The sequence below is a fragment of the Athene noctua genome, chromosome 24 (genome assembly GCF_965140245.1).
Source record: "Athene noctua chromosome 24, bAthNoc1.hap1.1, whole genome shotgun sequence".
Taxonomy (NCBI): Eukaryota; Metazoa; Chordata; class Aves; order Strigiformes; family Strigidae; genus Athene; species Athene noctua.
Window position 1 is genome coordinate 3279853 of NC_134060.1, and position 17928 is coordinate 3297780.

General features: G+C 54.0%; 3 protein-coding genes across 4 annotated transcripts; 2 read left to right on the forward strand and 1 right to left on the reverse strand.

Moving 5' to 3' along the window:
* Positions 1-169: 169 nt before the first annotated feature.
* Positions 170-5260, forward strand: LOC141969877 (sodium-dependent phosphate transport protein 3-like). Its single transcript, XM_074926067.1, has 12 exons — positions 170-322; positions 692-841; positions 1150-1322; positions 1570-1803; positions 1890-1977; positions 2362-2448; positions 2830-2948; positions 3165-3326; positions 3401-3533; positions 3619-3766; positions 4070-4160; positions 4695-5260. The coding sequence occupies exons 2-12, from the start codon at positions 745-747 to the stop codon at positions 4824-4826; spliced, it is 1464 nt and encodes a 487-aa protein (XP_074782168.1). The 5' UTR covers positions 170-322; positions 692-744; the 3' UTR covers positions 4827-5260.
* Positions 5261-6283: 1023 nt separating this feature from the next.
* RPL11 (ribosomal protein L11) lies at positions 6284-9792 on the forward strand. Of its 2 annotated transcripts, none has more exons than XM_074926269.1 (6): positions 6284-6323; positions 6691-6841; positions 7253-7359; positions 7769-7900; positions 8692-8802; positions 9717-9792. In XM_074926269.1, the coding sequence occupies exons 1-6, from the start codon at positions 6318-6320 to the stop codon at positions 9744-9746; spliced, it is 537 nt and encodes a 178-aa protein (XP_074782370.1). In that variant the 5' UTR covers positions 6284-6317; the 3' UTR covers positions 9747-9792. The 2 variants fall into 2 exon arrangements, with proteins under 2 accessions (XP_074782370.1, XP_074782369.1); XM_074926268.1 differs by having other exon boundaries at positions 6305-6389.
* Positions 9793-12132: 2340 nt separating this feature from the next.
* Positions 12133-15461, reverse strand: LOC141969766 (kelch-like protein 31). The gene is made up of 2 exons (XM_074925845.1): positions 14272-15461; positions 12133-12865 (listed from the first exon to the last, which is right to left on the reverse strand). Exons 1-2 carry the CDS (start codon positions 15459-15461, stop codon positions 12133-12135), a joined length of 1923 nt encoding a protein of 640 aa, XP_074781946.1.
* Between the last annotated feature and the right edge of the window lie 2467 nt (positions 15462-17928).

Sequence of the window (17928 nt, forward strand, 5' to 3'; positions counted from 1 at the left end):
GTGGCCCGCGGCAGGGGGCGATACTATAGGCTGATGGGAGATACTATAGGCTGGTGGGCGGTGCTATAGGCTGGTGGGCGGTGCCCTAGGCTGGTGGGCGGTGCCCTAGGCTGGTGGGCGGTGCCCTAGGCTGGTGGCGGGCCGCGGCGTTCCCTGCCGAGGTGCGGGTTCGAGCCCCGGCGTTGCTCCATCCCAGCCAGATCCTGGAAGTCCCAAATCCTGCGACAGCACGTGCCTGCGTCCCGCTCCCCGCCCGGGACACGGAGCCAGGAGACTCACGACCCCGCTGGTCCCTTCTGGGCTGGGGGAGACACCTCTCCCTGTACGTGAGCTACCCCGGGGGGACGGGACGGGGCGAAGGAGGAGCCTCCCTCTACACCAGCCAAGGGAGGGCAGCGGGTACCCCGGGGCGTCTGCAGGAGCACCCTGGGGTGGGAGAGACCCCGCTGCCCTGCCAGGCTGTTGTGGTGGAGGGTTATAAACCACAGGTTCAAACAAGGCCGACCCAGCGAGGTGTGAGGCTGCTGTAAATCCCTGGGCTCATAAAGCGTTTGTGCCGGCAGCACAGGCAGCTGTGACCCGAAGCCAGCTCCGCTCTCTCCGTGCCGGTAACGGCGTTGGGAGGAAAGGTCAGGGGTCACTGCCCAGCTGCTCCTGTGTTTGTTGATGTTTGAGATTTGCTTCCCAACAGGGCTGGATGTTATCTTGAGGAGAAGCAGGCAGCAGCGTTGCAGGCAGGAAAGGATGCAGCGCCACGCAGACAACACGCAGGCAGGGGAGGAGCCGGAAGCAAAGCAGGATGAAGCCCCTCTGCTTGCTGAGCAGCCCTCCTCCCGCACAGGTAAATCCACTCCCTGGGGAGGAGAGGGCTGAAGTGCGGCCTTAGCAGGGCCTGGGAGCCAACAATGTCAGGCTTTGACGTGTCCCCTCTATTCTCCGTCAAGTCTCCTTGCCTTCCTGCCCCTCCATTTTCCGTCGGGAGATAGGAACTGCCGTCCCTGCCAAGGAGGAGGGCAGGGCCTCGGTGCCAGATGTCTGGAGGGTACCTGGAAAGAGCCATTTGTTGCTGTGTAAGGTGACACAGATCTGTAGGAGGGGGTGAAAGGCCTCGCTGACCAGCCCTGGTTTGTGGGTGCTCTACTTTCACAGGGCTCTGCTCCGCTCGCTGTGGCCTGACCCTGGTCCTGCACGTCTCTCTCTTCATGGCCTACGGGCTCCGGGTCAGCCTCAGCATCGCCATCGTCGCCATGACTAACGGCAGCCATCCCCACGGCTGGTCCGGCAGCGCTCCCCACAGCTCCTACTCTGGCTTTGCTCAGGATGTAAGTGGAAAGCAGATGTAGATAACTGAAAGCCACTTCCCGGGCTCAGTCCACTCTTCCTTTTGCATGAGGACAGACTTGGAAGCAGCAGCAGACCAAAGCCCTGAGGACAGAGCGGGGTGAAGGAGCAGAGAGCTCAGCTTGTTGTGCTCAGGGCTGCGTTTCCTGATTGCTTCTCCCCTTCTGGAGGAGTCTGTGCCTGGACAACAGAGATCTCTGTCTGACAGACAAGTTCTGTCTCCCCCAGGCCCCTGTGTACAGCTGGAGCCCCGAGACTCAAGGAATCATCCTCAGCTCCTTCTTCTATGGCTACGGCCTCACACAGGCCCTGGGCGGGTACTGCTCGGGGCTGTATGGGGGGAAACCCATCCTGGGCAGCGGGCTCCTGCTCTCCTCCGTGCTCACCCTCCTCGTGCCCCGAGCAGCAGAACTCGGCGTGAGCTTCCTCATTGGGCTGCAGGTGCTGCTGGGCTTGGCTGAGGTCAGTGGTGGCTACAAAACCTGCGCTGGTTAGCCCTGGCTGCACTCCCGTGTCTCTTCCCTCCACACCCCCTGTTCTCTTTGCAGGGAGTGATATTTCCAGCTCAGTACACACTCTGGGCAAAATGGGCCCCTCCGCTGGAACGCAGCAGGCTCATGAACATTGCTGATGCTGGTAAGACACAAAGATTTTTTCCTACCACCGATTGAGGAAGTGCAGGATCTCCCCTCACCCCCCTCTTTCCAAGCCAGTCCTTGTAGCAACCTCAAGTTCAAGTCTGTAGGTCCTTGGCAAAGAGTGTTAGCAACGTTCAGCTTTTCCACCTCTCCTCCTCCCATCCTGTGTGTTCTCTGTCTCCTCAGCTCAGGTCAGCTTGAGGCAGAAGAGGAAACACAGACACTGAAGGGAGCAAACCTGGATACAAGGGTGCTTGTTTGCACAGGCACTTTATTTGTGCTACCACATTTGCCCATCACAAATTGGGCTGGAGGTCTGTCCCACTCACTGCTGGTCACACAAAGTCCCATTAAAATTATTCTCCTGGTTTCTGATCCCTAGGATGCACCTTTGGGACTTTTTTTGCTCTCCTTGTGGCTGGGATCATCTGCCAGAGTCTGGGGTGGCCTTTTGTCTTCTACATCTTTGGTGAGTAATGGCCCACCATGTCCCTCTACTCCAAATCCGCTGCAGACCATTTGCTGCCAGAGCTCCCAAAGGTTCCCCGTCAGAGTCCTGTGGGAGCAGCTCCATCCTAACCAGTCCAACACAGAGCTCCGGGCTCCCCTCTCACCCTCCAGTCCAGGCTGAAGCCATTTTGCTGGGGTACTATTAGAGAATGTGCCTTTGCTGAACTTTTTGTGCCATCAACGCAGCCATTTTCCCTGTGAGCAATGGGTTGAGGGGAGTTTGTCCCTTTCCATCTTCCCACACTCACCATTTCACTAGCGCCAGCCTCCATCCTGCTGGCTCTCCACTGCTGCAGCTCACCGTAAGTGGAGCTGGCACGGAGAGCCCCGCTCCTCGCAGGTGCCGTGGGCTGTGCCTGGTGCCTCTGCTGGTTCCTCCTCGTGTACGAGGACCCTGCGCGTCACCCGTGGATCAGTGCCAGGGAGCAGGAGTACATCGTGTCGTCGCTGGCTCACCAGGTACACGCAAACCTTTTAACTGCCACTGACCACGCTGCGGACACTGTGGCAAAGGGAATGCTCCGAGGCAGCGCAGGTGGGTTCCTTGTGCCATGGCTGGTGCTAGTCCCAGTCTGCTCAGCAGTAGGTAGAGAGGCCAAGGAAAGCCTGGACAGGCTGTCCAGGGGATGTGAGACAGGAAAGGAGGCACTGGCTGATCTGTTTTATTCCTTCCAGGGTAGCTGTCATGGCCACTCCCTCCCACTTGTGGCCATGGCTAAATCACTGCCTCTTTGGGCAATCACCATTGCCTGCTTCTGCACTGACTGGCTGTTCTACATGCTGCTGACCTCCATGCCCACGTTCATGAGCACCATCCTCCACTTTGACCTCAGAGAGGTGAGTGCTGCCCTGCTCTTGGCTCCGTTGCTTCGTGCCGTGGACACGATAATGCCTGGTTCTCTGCTCTGCAGAACGGGCTCCTCTCCTCCATGCCTTATGTCGGGAATGGGCTGGGGCACATCCTGGCTGGGCTGCTGGCCGATTTCCTCCTGGCCAGGCGAATGCTTGGCACAGCAGCCGTCAGGAAGCTCTTCTCAGCACTCGGTAAGGACGAGCTTTCATCTGCCGTCTAGCCTTTCCAACACACTTGTGTGGCCTGTTATAAAACACGTCCCCTTTTCCTCCCAAGGGATGCTGCTCCCAGCTGCCTTCCTGGTGGCTGTGCCTTACATTGGCTGCAGTTCCACAGTTGCTGTGGTCCTTCTAACGCTGGCCTTGACAATAATCAGCCTCACAGGGGCAGGCATCAATATTAACCACATTGATATAGCACCCAGGTAAGCGGGTCTGACCTCTGTGCCTTCCCTAGCTCTGTGTCCTTCCTGTTCCCAATCCCCCAAGGCCTCTGCAACTCCTACTCTCCCTTTCCTTCTCTTCTGTAGCTGATGGCATTGTAATCTAAGGGGTAGAATAAAGGCCTAAATTCTCCCCCGGTCTTGCAGGGAAGATCCTAGTGTTGCTCAGCATGACAGGCAGTATTCATGCAGATGAGGGAAGGGACTGGCAGCACCTACTCAACTCCCTTCTTGTGACAGTTTTCTCTCTGCCTCACTCAGGAAATCTTTGCTTCCTCTCCCCAGATATGCAGGGTTCTTGCTGGGAATCACAAACACCTTTGGCATAGTCGCAGGAATTATTGCTCCTACCGCAGTTGGACTTCTTGTCAGCCAGGTAATTTGGGGCTGCAAGCTGCAAGCACGTCCCTGGATGAAAACACAGGTCTGCTCTCAGAAATGGATTCCTTTCTTTGCACTGAATCAAAAATTACTCCAAGCCAACCCCCTCTCCCAATGAACACATGCGATGTAGCACCTAGCAAACCAGAGCTCTGGACCATTTTGAGGACATGGGGATGACTCAGAAAGCAGGAAGAGCTCCACATGGGCCCCATCTGGATATATGGAGATGGGGAGAGGGATGAGGGAGTGGGGTGAGGGGGAAGCTCTGCGCCAGGAAGGAAAGCTTCCTAAATTCAGCACAGCACACAATGTTTCCAAAAATGCCAAGGCAGGAAATGCGTCTTCAACAAGAGGGGGACTGGCATATGTCTTGAGTTGAGCAAAGCTCTGCTGTTGTTGGTATTAGTAGCAAGCAGAGGATGGAGATGAGTTTAATGCCAGTGAACCGGGTGGCAGTAGTTGGATGATCACTACGTGGAGATACCTGGAAGGGTGACACCATCCTGATCTGTCCTTGGCCCCACAGGATCTCCAGACTGGTTGGAGGAATGCCTTCTTCGTATCTGCAGCCCTCAACCTGTTTGGCCTGATCTTCTATGTAGCCTTTGGCAGCGGAACCATCCAAGACTGGGCTAGGGAGGATGCTGCTGGGCAGTGAGAGCCACGAGCATGGGAAGGTACACAAGGGAACGGGCTGCAAACAGGCATGGGGCAGGCAGGACCCCCCTCCACTACTCTGCTCTCACCTGCACAGCAAAGAGCCGTGTGTTCCTGCCTGCTCCCGGGGCTCTTGCAGCATCCTCGGGCAATGGCATGAGCTACACAGCCTTGCCTGCACTCTGACTCTTGGAAGTGCCCAGCTCTGTTCACCTTCTGATCCAGATCTGCTGCCCTGGGGAGGCACCAGCCCTTGACCAGTGTCACCTGCTGTGCATTTAACCCTGCCCTCAGCCTCTGCCCGTGGGAAGGAACACTGCAGCATGGGCAGATCCTAAATGAGATCCATGGAGAGCTGTTAAAGCTGGCTGGCAGCCGAGCTCCGAGGAGCCCGTGGCTATTTCCGGCAAAGCTGTTCTGAAGTAAATCAATAATGAAGTCGTGGAGTAACGTTACTTTTTTAACTAGCAGCTTCTCACGTGCTCTGCACAGAGACTCCTGACATTTCTTTCTCTTCTTAATGAGACAAGCTGATTATTCATTCATTTTTTGTCCCCTTTTAGAAGCAACTGGGGCAAAAAGTAGGAGAGAGCATTAGAGTTCAGCCTGTCAGCCCTGAGTGTGGCCCCTGAGAGGCAGGGAAGGGGATAAGCAGGAAAAGCCTTGAGCTGGTATCATCCTTCCTGAGCGAGAGCCTCATTGCAAGCATTCAGCTCAAGATGTGGCCACGGAAAGAGTTTGTTGGACCCCAAAAGGGGTGAATCCGGTTTGCCCCCTTTGCAGAGAAGCTGTGTTATGCTCCACTCCCAGCTGACTGCACTGAGGGAGTAGGCTGCTGATACATCACTGCAACTCCTCACTTGCTCCACATTAAGTCAAAATGCTGCAAAAAGAGGATCCAGATCCCAGGCAGAGATCTGAAACCCACAAATGCTTCCCTGAAAGAGTGAAGTGAAACTGAAATACATGCCCAGGTCCGGTTTGAGGAACTCAGGGGTGTGGGGGTGGGAGAAGCTCCAGGAGCCAGGCACAGGTAAACTACATGTGATGCTACTTGGGAGTGAAGAAGTCTAACACCTTCTGGTGAGGCATCTCCCAGCAAAATCGCTGCGGCTCATCCCTCCCGGCCTCAGCATCAGACCGGGACTCCCGGCAGGACCCCAGTCCCCTCCACCACCATCTCCCCCAGCGCTCTCCAGAGCAAACCCTGCGGCTGAGGCAGCAGCTCACGGGCCCTGGTCCCAGCCTGGCTGCGGGGCACGGGGTGAGAGCGGGCAGGGCCGGCGGCCTTTCAGCGCCTCCGTCCCTAGGGGCCTGGCGGACAAAATGGCGGCGCGGGCTCCCCGGGGCCCGCTCCCGCCCGCGGTTGCCACGGCAACCGGCCGCGGCGCCCTCCGGCCGCCAGAGGGCGCCGCCGCTCGCGCCGCGCCCTCTCGCGCCGTCCCATAAGACCCCGCGGCGGCGCCCGGCCGACCTCTTCCCCGCCCCCGTCATGGCGGTGAGTGGCGGCGCCCGCGGGCCGGGACCGGGCTGCGCCGGCTCTATCCGCCGCCATCCGCCCTCGGTGGGGCCCGGCCGGGCCGGTGCCCGTGCGGACGGGAGCGGGGAGGCCGGGAGGGAGAGCTGCGGGGCCGGTATGGGCAGGGAGGAGCCCGCGGGCCGCCCTGGGGAAGCGGCTGCCATGACAGGCCGCGGCCTGCCCGGTGCCTGGGCCGCCGCGTCGGCGCTGGGCTTGGCCCCCGGGGTGGAGCAGGGCTCGGTGTCAGGCGGCGGTAACGGCCTGGCGGAGCGTTCTCCGGCGGCTGGGGCGAGCGGGCACCCGTCTCCCGGGCACCCTCCAGTACCCCCGTATTGTTTCTCCGCAGCAAGACCAAGGAGAAAAGGAGAACCCCATGCGGGAGCTGCGCATCCGCAAGCTCTGCCTCAACATCTGCGTGGGGGAGAGCGGGGACAGGCTCACCCGAGCGGCCAAAGTGCTGGAGCAGCTGACGGGCCAGACCCCCGTCTTCTCCAAAGGTGAGGGGAAGGTTCTCCTGCCGAGGGGGGCTGCGTGTCCTGGGGGTTGCAAAGGAGCAGTTTGGGGTTTGGCTTCAGCGGTGGTTGTTTTCCTTCCTCTCCTGAGGGTGCGGAGGGTGAAGTGGCCGTGCGGCTCCCAGGGGAGTGAGGAGCTCTGCTCTGATGTGGGCCTTGTTGTGAGCATCGGGGGCCTTCAATATCGAGGTGCTGGTGGGCATTTCTGTCAGGTCAGGTCTGCCTCCAGACATGGGTTGCTGTTCTGCCCTCATCCCCAAAGAGAGAACATACGGTTGCTTTGGTTCTCTTTTTCTTTCTTTTAAATTATTTTTTTATCTCTTCTTAAACCAGCTCTAACTCCCCTGAGTGGGAGTTCTTTGAATAGCTTTTAATTGTAATTATTGCTGCCTACAGCACGATACACTGTAAGATCCTTCGGAATCAGGAGAAATGAGAAGATTGCTGTTCATTGCACAGTTCGTGGGGCCAAAGCAGAGGAGATTCTGGAGAAAGGGTTGAAGGTGAGAATCTGGCTGGTCTGGATCTTTGATTTGTGAAAGAACAAAGCTTAATCTGTACCAGCTGAAAAGCTGTGTGCTTTGAGATGTTGCACCTGATTTAGTTACAAGTCAGTTGTGGATGTTAAGGGTTGGAGGAGCAGCTTTGTCCAGTACACAGGCTATTGTGTTTGCACTGCTTCTCTGTCTGGTTGATGTTTTATCCTTCTTTAAGAGCTAGTGGGTGCAGGTGCTCCTTTCTCTTGTTTTTATCTTTGCTGTGATTTATGAGCAGCCTCTGGGAGCAAAATCTTAGAGCTACTAAAGATTTTGTTGCATGTAAGTTGTGGGTCTGGTGGCAGCTGGAACACACAGGACTTCTTATTCTGTTTGCAGCCAATAATGAAATAGTGACTGACAACAAATGTTTCAGGTGCGAGAATATGAGTTGAGAAAAAACAACTTCTCAGACACTGGGAACTTTGGCTTTGGAATCCAGGAGCACATCGATCTGGGGATTAAATACGATCCCAGTATTGGTATCTACGGCTTGGACTTTTACGTGGTGCGTATTCCCTGCTTCCGTGCAGCTCCTGGGCTTGTGTGAAAGCTCTGGAAGGAGCCTAGAATGATACCTGGCTGGGTTATCAATGAACTTGTGGCCGAGTGCTGGAAAATGAGAAAAGTCAACAAAATCCAATCTAAATTGAGATTCCCAAGGCTGTTATAAAGTCCCTGATATATGACATGGCTCACAAAGCCTCTTCAGAAACAGATCTTACTGGTACTTCTGGGATAACACCGGAACAGCTGTGCCAGGTGTGGGGAAGGAAAGAGCAGCAGTGGGAAGCGCAGCAGGCCCTTCAGGAATGCTGATAAAGATGGGCTGCAGTGCTGGAAGATTCTCTCTGCATCTAGAGGGCTGTGGTTGGGTCACGTAGCAGTGGTGGTGGCTAGTGTGTGTGACTCGTTCCGTTCTGCTGTGCCTCACGCCGAGTCTGAAGTAGAGGGAAGCTGTTCCGTCCGTGTTAGCAATGCTGTTTGGTGTATCTTTTCTCGAGAGCTGAAGCCTCTGAGTATGGAATGGTGCATCTTCCATGCTCATTTTTTACTTCTGAGTCAGTGTACATGCTCAGGTGTCCAACCTAGGGGCTGTCCCTGTCTGTTTACCTGGCTGCTCAGAAGTTACTTAGCTCTCAGTTTACACTGAGGTAGTAGAACACTCAATCGTGAACATGACTCAGACAATGAGAGGTTACTGATGTGGAAATTCTAGCCCTCCCTCCTAGAAAACTCTTTAAGAGAAATAAATAAATGCCAGAATGAAATAGTGCTGTGGGTCTCCTCTCCTGGCAGGTGCTGGGCAGGCCTGGCTTCAGTATTGCTGACAAGAAACGCAGGACTGGCAACATTGGTGCCAAGCACAGAATTGGAAAGGAAGAAGCCATGCGCTGGTTTCAGCAAAAGGTAAAGTCCACCTTTATTTTTGTATCCCAGGAGTTTCCTAGCAAGTATCAGCAAAATGCTGCACTGTGGAAGGGGTGGAACAAGTCACTGGGCAGGAGGAGATCTTGATCACTGCTTATGCCATTAATTTTTACTGTTCTGGAGCACTAGAGTGCTGTTCATGCCCCTTTTTTGTGTGCTGAACTGAAAGAGCAGCTCTTGCAGGATAACTGGAAGTATCAGCCCTTCGTAAATCTGCCTCCCACAGTTTTTGGAGGTGGTGTGTGTACGTGGATCACAGGTGACAAGGCAGGGTTAGGATTTGTTTATCTGATGCAGCTCCTGGCTCAGCTGCCAGACTTGGAGGATGGAACGGTCCAAATAAAACCAGTTACTTGGTGTATCTGCCCCTAGTGTTCTCTGACACAGATAATGAATGGGAGATGCTGAAAGCTTGATTGGAAATGCTCAGAGATGGGACTACTCATACTTTTTCAGAGGTGGAAAGGGTGGACAGTCTGTCTGGAGGCTCTTTACTGGCTACTCTGCCTAGATTACACAGGTCATACCCTGTGCAGGGCAGGCTCCAGCTGACTCCTGCTGAATGTTTTGGGTTGTTTTTTTCCTCCCTCATGCTAGTTCTGCTTGCTGTGGCAGAGTTACATCCACGAACCAAATCCTGGGACTGGAAAAGGGAGGAGTGTAGGCTGGATCAACCTGTGAAGGGTGGGTTAGCTTGTTCAGCTGAGTTTAATGCCGCCCTTGGAGGTTAACAGCACAGCAGCGAGGTTGAAAGGCTGCAGGAGAACTGGTGTTCCACTTCACTGTTGTCTGGGGGGCTTGGAATGGATAGGGTCGCTCAGTTTTCACCACAGTGGTACTGCACCTTTACCTGACAGTGCTTTCTCTTTCTTTTTTTTTTTTTTTTCTCACAGTATGATGGCATCATCCTTCCTGGTAAATGAGAAGTTCCTGTTACCAAAAAAGCAAATAAAATTTTCTAACCCCTAACTTCTGTTGCAAATTTTGTGGTTGCTCCTCCTGACCTGGGAAGGTGCTGGGAGCAGAAAGTCATGGACTGGTGCTGTGCACTTGAAGAGAACACGCTGTTCTCCAGGAGCAAGTGTTGGATTTGCATGGATACACTCTCCACTTCTGTACTGTCCAACAGCACAAATAATATGTAGAATTTTTACTAAAGTCTTCAGATGGACATAGAAGAAAAAAAAATACTTTTGACCAATGGAGTTGTAGAGCAGAATTTCTGGAGGGTTAATTGCCAAAGGGAACTAAGTGTGTCGGTGTGCTGGTCCTGATCCTCTGCAGATCAACCTGCTGTCTTAGGGCTGCCTGCTCTTTAGTAAACCAGGGGTTCGCAATTAGCAGAGCAATTACTGCCTGTGCTTGGAATGTAGAGGATGAATCTTCACTGGTTTGTTAAAATGTTTCAGGAGTGTGAACTGACACTGCTTTAATTATACAGCCAGACAGTTTTTCCCTGCAAAGGAATGGCCTTTATTGTTTAAAGAGAAAATTCCCTGCAGGACAGTACAGCTCACACAAGTGGAGTTTGGCCACACCCTTGCCTCTGCCTCTAGCGGTTGATTCTGCATCTTACAGTAAAAAATTATAATAAAAACTCAAGGAACAACCTCGCTTCCATCCAAATCTGCCCACAGTCCTCCATCGGTGTTTGTGCAGTGTTGTCTCAAAGATTAGACTGTTCCCTTGTCAAGTCTGGTTGGACTTATAAACCAGGGGAGGGTGCCAGTGCTGTTCAGGACGGAGCCTGCTCCAAAATACCCGGGGCAGCATGTGCTGTGCATGCTGAAATACACCAAGGAAAGTAAAATTCAAACAGAAATAATGTTTTGCCTCAGTATAGCTTTATGTTTGATGTGAACTCTTTATTGGAGCTGGTGAATTCTCAAAGGTCAGTACCTTTTTGTGAACTAACTTCTGCAGGCTGCTCAGTTTTGGTGAGTTGCGAAAGGAAGTGAAAACCAGCCTGCTTTGCTGAACCTCTTGGCATCTTCATGGTACAGTGGGGTTCCCTTGAGTGGCTCCTTGGCTTCTTTTATGCGGTTTTTGTCGTGGTTTTCAAAAAAAACAACCCCCAACAACCCAGAAGCATTTGCCCAGATGCTCAGCAGCACGTAGCTGCCTTGGCTGGAGATGAATGTGATGAGCCTGACCAGGGTCACGTGTGAATGTGCTCCAGTGACAGGGACCTGTTCTCAGAAGATGCTGGCCTCAGCGTGTGGCTCTTGGGCACTGTAAAGGCTTTGGGTTTGAGGCTGGGAGATAACCACCCTTCTCCTGCCTCCTGCTTGTCACAGGTTGTGGCTGCATCTCAGACCCACCGGGGCGGGTTTTGGAGTGCTGTGGTGCAGTTGGTCCTGATGTACCCAGCCTGGGAGCCCGAGTCTGCTCTGCAGTGCTGTAAGGGGGAGTCTGTGACCTCTGAAAAGGCAGGCAGGGTTTTAACAGAGACTGGTAACTGTCTCAGATGCAGCGATGGGAGGACCCCAGGCACTGAGCAAGTGCTTGCCCCAGGGAACTCAAGCTTCTCAATCACTTGTGTAGGTCAGACTCTGCTTGTACAGGAATGGGGAAGCACTGATTGAGTTCAAACCCAAGTTGCAGCTTGATAATACAAATAACAGGACCTGGCTAGGAATATATCTGCAGGGGCTCCTGGTTCAGATGTGAAGGGATTCTGTTCCAGCTGCTAACTTATTTTCAGGGCACAATTTGCCTCTCAAATCTGGAGTCTCATAGCATCCCCAATCCCTCTGCTTGAGCTAGAGCACAGCACTTGGAAGAGCAGATCTTGGCGAGTTGTTCTCTTCCTTGCTATCAAGATTTGTTCTGTTCCTGGTCTGAAGGTGTCTAGCTTCAACAAATGCTACGTGAGCAACAGGTTCTATTCTAGAGCTGTCACTCTTTTGTACCTAACACCAATACTACTGTTTTGAAAGTGTCTCACAATACTATTCCTACAGTAGAATTTCTCCTGCGTTATTCTAGTTTGTTTTTCTTCTTTTTTTTTCCCCATTTTCCCAGTCCATACTGCAATAGTGCTGCAGGCTGAAGAGAAAAGCTCTTCTGTCCTGCTTGCTTCTGTGGCTGCCCTGCCTGAGCAATCCCTGCTTAAGCTGTGGGATGGAGATGCAGGCAGCTCAGAAGACACTTTCCTAGAGTCCAAAACTTGCCATGACAAAACAAAAGTGTCTGAGACTTTGCAGTAACTCCAAACACCAGCGTGCCTCCCCATCCAGCTACCCCACACTCCTCAGGTCTGTCTCCTTCCCTAGCTGCTGGCATAAGCCGCGTGGCACACAGGCCTCTTTATGTGCTGGCTGCTGCCGAGGCCACGGAGCTGGCCCGGGACCTGGAGCTCAGGGAGCGCGGGAGGGTGATGGTGCAGCATGAGACACCCACGGTGGCCTCAGGGAGCTCCTCATCCTCAGCCCACTCGTTGAGGTCAGGGTTGTAGCACTGCACGCATTTCTGATACCTCTTCCCGCTCTCGTTCCAGCCACCCACCAGGCACAAGCGCCCCTCGAGCAGAGCCACCCCAGCCGTGCTGACCCCCGTGGGCAGGGGTGCCACGTAACTCCACTGCCCCGTCAGTGGGCTGTAACACTCCACGGGCATCACGTCCACCCGCTCGCCCTGGGGACCCAGCTGGCTGCCACCCAGCACGTAGGCTCGGCCGGCCGCGGTGGCGGCGCAGTGCCAGCCCCGTGGGGTGCTGAGCCTCGCCTGCTCCCTCCAGGTGTCGGTGCTGGGCTCGTAGCAGCAGACGGTGCGGGAATAGGCGTGGGTGATGTAGCCCCCGGTGACCAGGAGCTTGCCGTCGATGACGGTGGTGGCATGGCAGCAGCGGGGCGTCTCCAGGCTCGCTTTGCTCTGCCAGCTGTTGGCAGTGGGGACGTAGCACTCGACAGATGCCAACGCGCCCTCGGCGTTGCGCCCTCCGACAGCGTAGAGGAGCCCGTTGCAGGTGCTCAGGCTGAAGTGTGTCCTCCTGTGCTGCATGCTGGCCAGGTGCAGCCAGGTGTTGAAGCGTGGGTCATACCTGGGGGACCAAGGGCAGATCTGTCTGTCCAGGACCAGCATCAGAGCCGTGGGGAGAAGAGGGGCCTGACAGACATCTGCCTTCAGAGGAGACAACTTGTGCTCTGAAAGAGCCTTGCTGTCTTCTCCAGTAGTAAAAAACCATCTGGACAGGCAGCACAGATGGAGACGATGGCACTGCACGGGACTGGATCCTTCCTGTACCTGCTGGGGTTGTTGCTGCTCTAACCCTTGCGACAGCCCAGCATTGCTCCTGCTACCACAAGCTCCAGCCTGGCTTGGAAATGGTGAGTGCTACCAATCTGAGGTGTCCCCAAGCACTGTCACTGTCCCCTCTGTTGGGTCTTTGCAGGTAGAAAAGGACCTAAGGACAATTGGTCCTTGCCCACCCTGACAGGCCAAAGCCAGGCACATGATAAGCAGATGGCAGAGGGAACTGGAACTGCTGTGGGGAGTGATGCCACGGGGACTCAGGCCAGGCTGGGAAAGGTGGATAAGCCAGAAATAGAAAGGAGACCTGCCAGTGGGTCCTGAAACCTCACTTGGTGCAGGAGAAAGAGCCCAGTGACAGATCCTAACCGAGAGGTGGTGACCAAGGGACGTGAAGGGCTGGCCTCGAGCAGTGCCACTGCCTACGTTGGGTGTGGAACCTCAAGCAGCTGAGCCAAGCCGTGGGCAGAGCCACTGGGAAGTTTAGGTTTAGGCTGCAAACAAAATACTGCATGTCAAGTTGCCATGGTTACTCCTCCTTTCTTTGAATAGTAATCCCTTGGTGATCCAGTGACAGGTTTGTGGGGATTTAGGAAACAAACCTTGTCACTTAAATGATGAAGAGAGAAATGGAGGTGGAAAGAGAAAGCCTGAAGGGCAACAGGAATCCTACAGACAGTAAATCTTACTTAAAAGGAATTCCAGGAAACCAGAGGTTGGGTCAAGGCTGGCACTGGCTGGAGGAACTGCCAGCGGATGAAAAGGGGAGCTCCCCAGAGTAACTACTGCTAAATAACGAGCCCTCCCATCTCTCCGGGGGCCTCACAGATACAAAGAGGCCCTGCCTTGCCCTCATCCTGCACTGGTGCTGTGCGCTGCTGGAGGACGTGGGCAGCACAGCCCCAGTGCCACAGTCCCCAGGGGAAGCCCAGGCCAGGCTCACGCAGAATAAACACCTGGAAGTGGTTTCTAAGTCTCATGTCCCGCAGTGCAGCACCCTGTGCTGGGCCTCACTGCGTTTGTCCGTCCGTGGCAGCGTTACCCCAGAGGCCAGACCCACCTCCTGGTTACTGAGAGCAAAGAACCTTCCTGACGCACTCATCCCTCGCCCCATGGGGAATGCTGGGGTGCAGGCAGACATGGCCCAGCTCTGAACCCCTCGCCAGGCTCTGCGTGGCCAGGTGGAGCCCATCTTACCTGCTCAGGCTGCTGACTGCATGCTTGGCCTGATTCCTGGCATCATTTTGGTCTTCACCACCTGCAATATAGATGAATCCATCCATCACCACCACGCACTGGTTAAAACTTTTTGCTGGCATCTCCGTCAGCTTGTTCCAGTTTCCCTCTGCATCCCTGTAGCTGATCTCCCTACTAAGAGCCTTCTCGGTCAAAGCTGGACGACCTCCAACTGTGACAAGCACCCTCTGGCCTCCCCGTATCCTGGTTCTCCGAGACTGAAGACTGTTCTGCTGATGGGGGAGCAGGTGGTAATTCATAGCATCCACGAGGAGCTTGTGGCACTGCGGGTCTTGCATCATGCGTGGCACAGGTTGCACGTGGTTGACCAAGTCTGGAGCTGAGATTGTGCCGAATCGAATGTTGCTCAGGAGGTCAGCAGCATACCGGACCCGTTTCGGGTCAAACTCCAGCCACTTGACGGCGATCTGGAAAGCTGCAACCTCGCTGGGTATCTGCAGGCCATCATCCATCAGCAGCTCATTGATCTGATCGAAAGGGAGTTTCATGAACTGGTCGGTTTTGGAGAACTCCAGGAAGTTTTCCCGGATGAATTTCCATGTGGCATCTTTCACCTGGTTGAGGCCGTAGGTGGACGAGATGTTGGCGATGTACACGCAGTTCTCCACGGCCATCTCCCGAACAAGGAAGTCGCTGCACAGGTTCAGCAGTGCTGGCACCTGCAGCTGGGTGGCCGCGGCGATGGTGCTGCCGATGGTGTACAGCGAGAGGCTCAGCTTCCCCGTGTAGGCGTAGGTGATGATGGTGGTCAGGCCCAGCGGGGAGATGTCGTGGAGCTCCACCCGGTGCAGCTGAGGGTCTCTCTGCAGCAGGCGGTGGAAGTACTCACTGCAGGAAGCCAGGACGAGTTTATGCACCTCGAAGGACTTTGTTTTGGTGGCAATGGTGAGATCGCAGAGGAACCGCTTCTGGCGCATCTGGTTCATCCTCTCCAGAAGGTTGGCTCCGTGGTCTGGTGCTTCAACCTCCGTGGCCGTGCAGTGGAAGCCGTTGGAGCCGCTGTCGTACAAACTATTCAAGTGGTTGAAGCGTTCAACATCTAACAAAGCATCTTCAACCATCACTGGGGTGATGGATGCATCCTCTTTATCCACCTTGGGCTTCTTGGGGGATTTCTTTTTAGGTGCCATCTTGGCAGAATCAGAACAGGACCTGGTGAGAAAGGAGAGGCAAGGAGCCTTGTAGCAGGAGTAAAGGTGTCCTTCTGCTCTTTAAAATTCAGTTAAGCAAAGGAAAAACTCTCACTGACACATATACTCTTTGGGTCAGGCCAAGGGAAGGATGAAAACTACCTCCAAAGCCCTGTGCCCCTCTGAGCTGCGTTCAAGGCATTGAGGGCCATGACTGCAAGAGGGGATCCTCAACTCTCAACCCGTACAAGCACCTTTGCTGTGTTAAAAAAGGACTGTGGATTTTGGGTGGTTGCACTGGGAAACTGGGAGCACCCCCTGGTTCCTGGGGTGCGGGTCTGTGCTCAGCCCTGCTGACAGCGCCGCTCTCTGGGGTGACACAGACTCCAGGCAGAGCCAGACAGTGATCACAGGGTGTGTTTTGCCTGACTCGAGCGCACGTCAGATGGGGTGAATCAAGTCCCAGCAGCTGTGACAGAGGTTCCCACACAGCAGCAAGGTGAGATGAACCCCAGCACTGCAGTGCCATACAGCAAAGGGTGTTCTTTTCCCCCTCAGCCCCTTGGGCACTGCTGGGTAACTGGTGGGGCCAGCTTCCCTTTGGGGTGACCAGTTCAGAGTGCAGGTGAAAGGGGAAAAAAACCGATCAACAACAACAAAAATCCAGCTTTTGAATGTTCCCAAATTCCAGTTTGAAACTCCAGTCTGAAACTCAGCAGTGACCTCAGCTCCTCTGAGGGAGCTGGGAGCAGCCAATATATGAGGGAACAAATCTGCCAGCCAGAAATAGCTGTTACTGTGCTGTCTCACATGTCTGGGTACTGTTTATTATGCTTGGCCATAAAGATCAGGTTTCTTGGAACTGAGTAATCAGCTCGTATTTAGCACCAGGCAAAGAAGAAGGAGGGCATTTATGAGACTTGAGCAAAAGTATGGAGAAGGGAAAAGTTTAGTGAAAGTCCCTGCCAGGAAAGAGGATTCAGGGCTGAGTCCGAGGGGGAGAGCAGCAGCACCAGCCCGGCTGAGCTCAGCTGCCTGGGATGAGCAGAGGGAGCAGGGACAACACAGAAGCCAAGGGGATTCAGGAGCAAAGTCCCAGGCACTTGAGCCATCCCTGGTATTGCGGTGTTTCACGGGACTACCCCAATTTACACCACTGAGAGCTTGTCTATCAGTGTCATATCCTGGAGCAGGCTTCAGTCCTCCTGAAACTGGGATGCAAATGCTGCTCTCTCTGTGTGTTTGAACATGAAACAGTTTCCAACACCCAGCTCAGGATTGGAAAAAGGAAATGGGATTTACCCTTTCAGAACAAAAACACTTTCATGTTTCCAAACATGCATTTTGTTCAGACTATCCATTCCCCAGGAAAATTTGCAGTTTCAGCTTTTCAGCTGGATTTGAAGTGAAAATACAGGTTAAATACTGGAATTTCCCAGGAAATGAAAATGTTTTTCCAGGCTTTCTCTCCACATCCCTCAGACCTGCGTCTCTCTGAGATACAGCACTGCAAGAACATCCTTGCTGCCAAACAAACCCAAAGAGAAGCAGGACTTGTCCTGGAGGGAGGTGGCCATCCTGCTGCCCCCACGCTGAGACTGGTCCCAGCAGGACAGATGCCAGGTCGAGGTCGGCAACCTGCCAGGGCAGGAGGGTTTGGCCCTGTGAAATAAGTGATCTGGCTGTCAGCTCCCACCAGGCTGCACGGAGGATCTGCCCGATCCCTTCTGCTCCCTAGATCACCTTGATTTTGGCCTTTTTGTCACAGAATCAAGCACAGTGTCTGCAGCAAGCCACTGCTTCTTCCATAAAACCACTCACCCCTCTTTCAGGGACTCCAGACCCATTTTAGAGAGTGCTCAGCAGCTCCTGTGGGCCTGGTGTGGAGCCCAGCATCACAGCTGGGCAAGCTGAGCTCTGAAAGCCTTCTTAACTCCTTCTGGAAAGCCCAGCAATGCAGCTGGATTTCTCCATCCCCTGTCCACCCCACCCAGAAGTCAAGGGGGGAAGTTGTTCCTGGATAAGAGATTTTCTAACTGCATTACACTTTGTACAAGTACAGTGGAGCCATGAGAAGTTTCGGGCTCATATTGATGTCTGTGGGATCCTGCCTGTCCCCTTGGGCACCTTTGACAGACTCTGATTTGAAGCATGTGTTCATGTTATGCCAAGTGTCTGGCTGCAGGAGGGCAGAGTGACCTTTACTACCTGCAGTTAATTTAAAATGGGACATCATTGCTGCTTCTGATTGAAACACCACCGTAGTGACTTGAAAGGGATATTTTTCCTACAGATTAATCCTGGCTGCTGGATTAACCAAGGGAGCTGGAATAGTTTGAAGAGATTTCAAAGGGCCCAGACAAAAAAGGAGGAAAGACAGGGATTTTTTTCTAGCTGTGTAAACTTCTCTTAATAGACAGTAGTTGTCCTCACAACCTCTCAGACCTGCACCATATTACGGAATTAA

What these genes read in the sequence shown, in the direction of transcription:
- RPL11 (XM_074926268.1), top strand. Translation starts at nt 6,318, where the DNA reads ATGGCGGTGAGTGGCGGCGCCCGCGGGCCGGGACCGGGCTGCGCCGGC. An exon ending in TCCGCCGCCATCCGCCCTCG is followed by an intron (nt 6,390 to 6,690) that starts GTGGGGCCCGGC and finishes GTTTCTCCGCAG; the next exon opens with CAAGACCAAGGAGAAAAGGA. An exon ending in GACCCCCGTCTTCTCCAAAG is followed by an intron (nt 6,842 to 7,252) that starts GTGAGGGGAAGG and finishes TGCTGCCTACAG; the next exon opens with CACGATACACTGTAAGATCC.
- LOC141969766 (XM_074925845.1), bottom strand. Translation starts at nt 15,461, where the DNA reads ATGGCACCTAAAAAGAAATCCCCCAAGAAGCCCAAGGTGGATAAAGAG. An exon ending in GCAGTCAGCAGCCTGAGCAG is followed by an intron (nt 12,866 to 14,271) that starts GTAAGATGGGCT and finishes TTGGTCCCCCAG; the next exon opens with GTATGACCCACGCTTCAACA.
- LOC141969877 (XM_074926067.1), top strand. Translation starts at nt 745, where the DNA reads ATGCAGCGCCACGCAGACAACACGCAGGCAGGGGAGGAGCCGGAAGCA. An exon ending in ACTCTGGCTTTGCTCAGGAT is followed by an intron (nt 1,323 to 1,569) that starts GTAAGTGGAAAG and finishes TGTCTCCCCCAG; the next exon opens with GCCCCTGTGTACAGCTGGAG. An exon ending in TTTTGTCTTCTACATCTTTG is followed by an intron (nt 2,449 to 2,829) that starts GTGAGTAATGGC and finishes CGCTCCTCGCAG; the next exon opens with GTGCCGTGGGCTGTGCCTGG.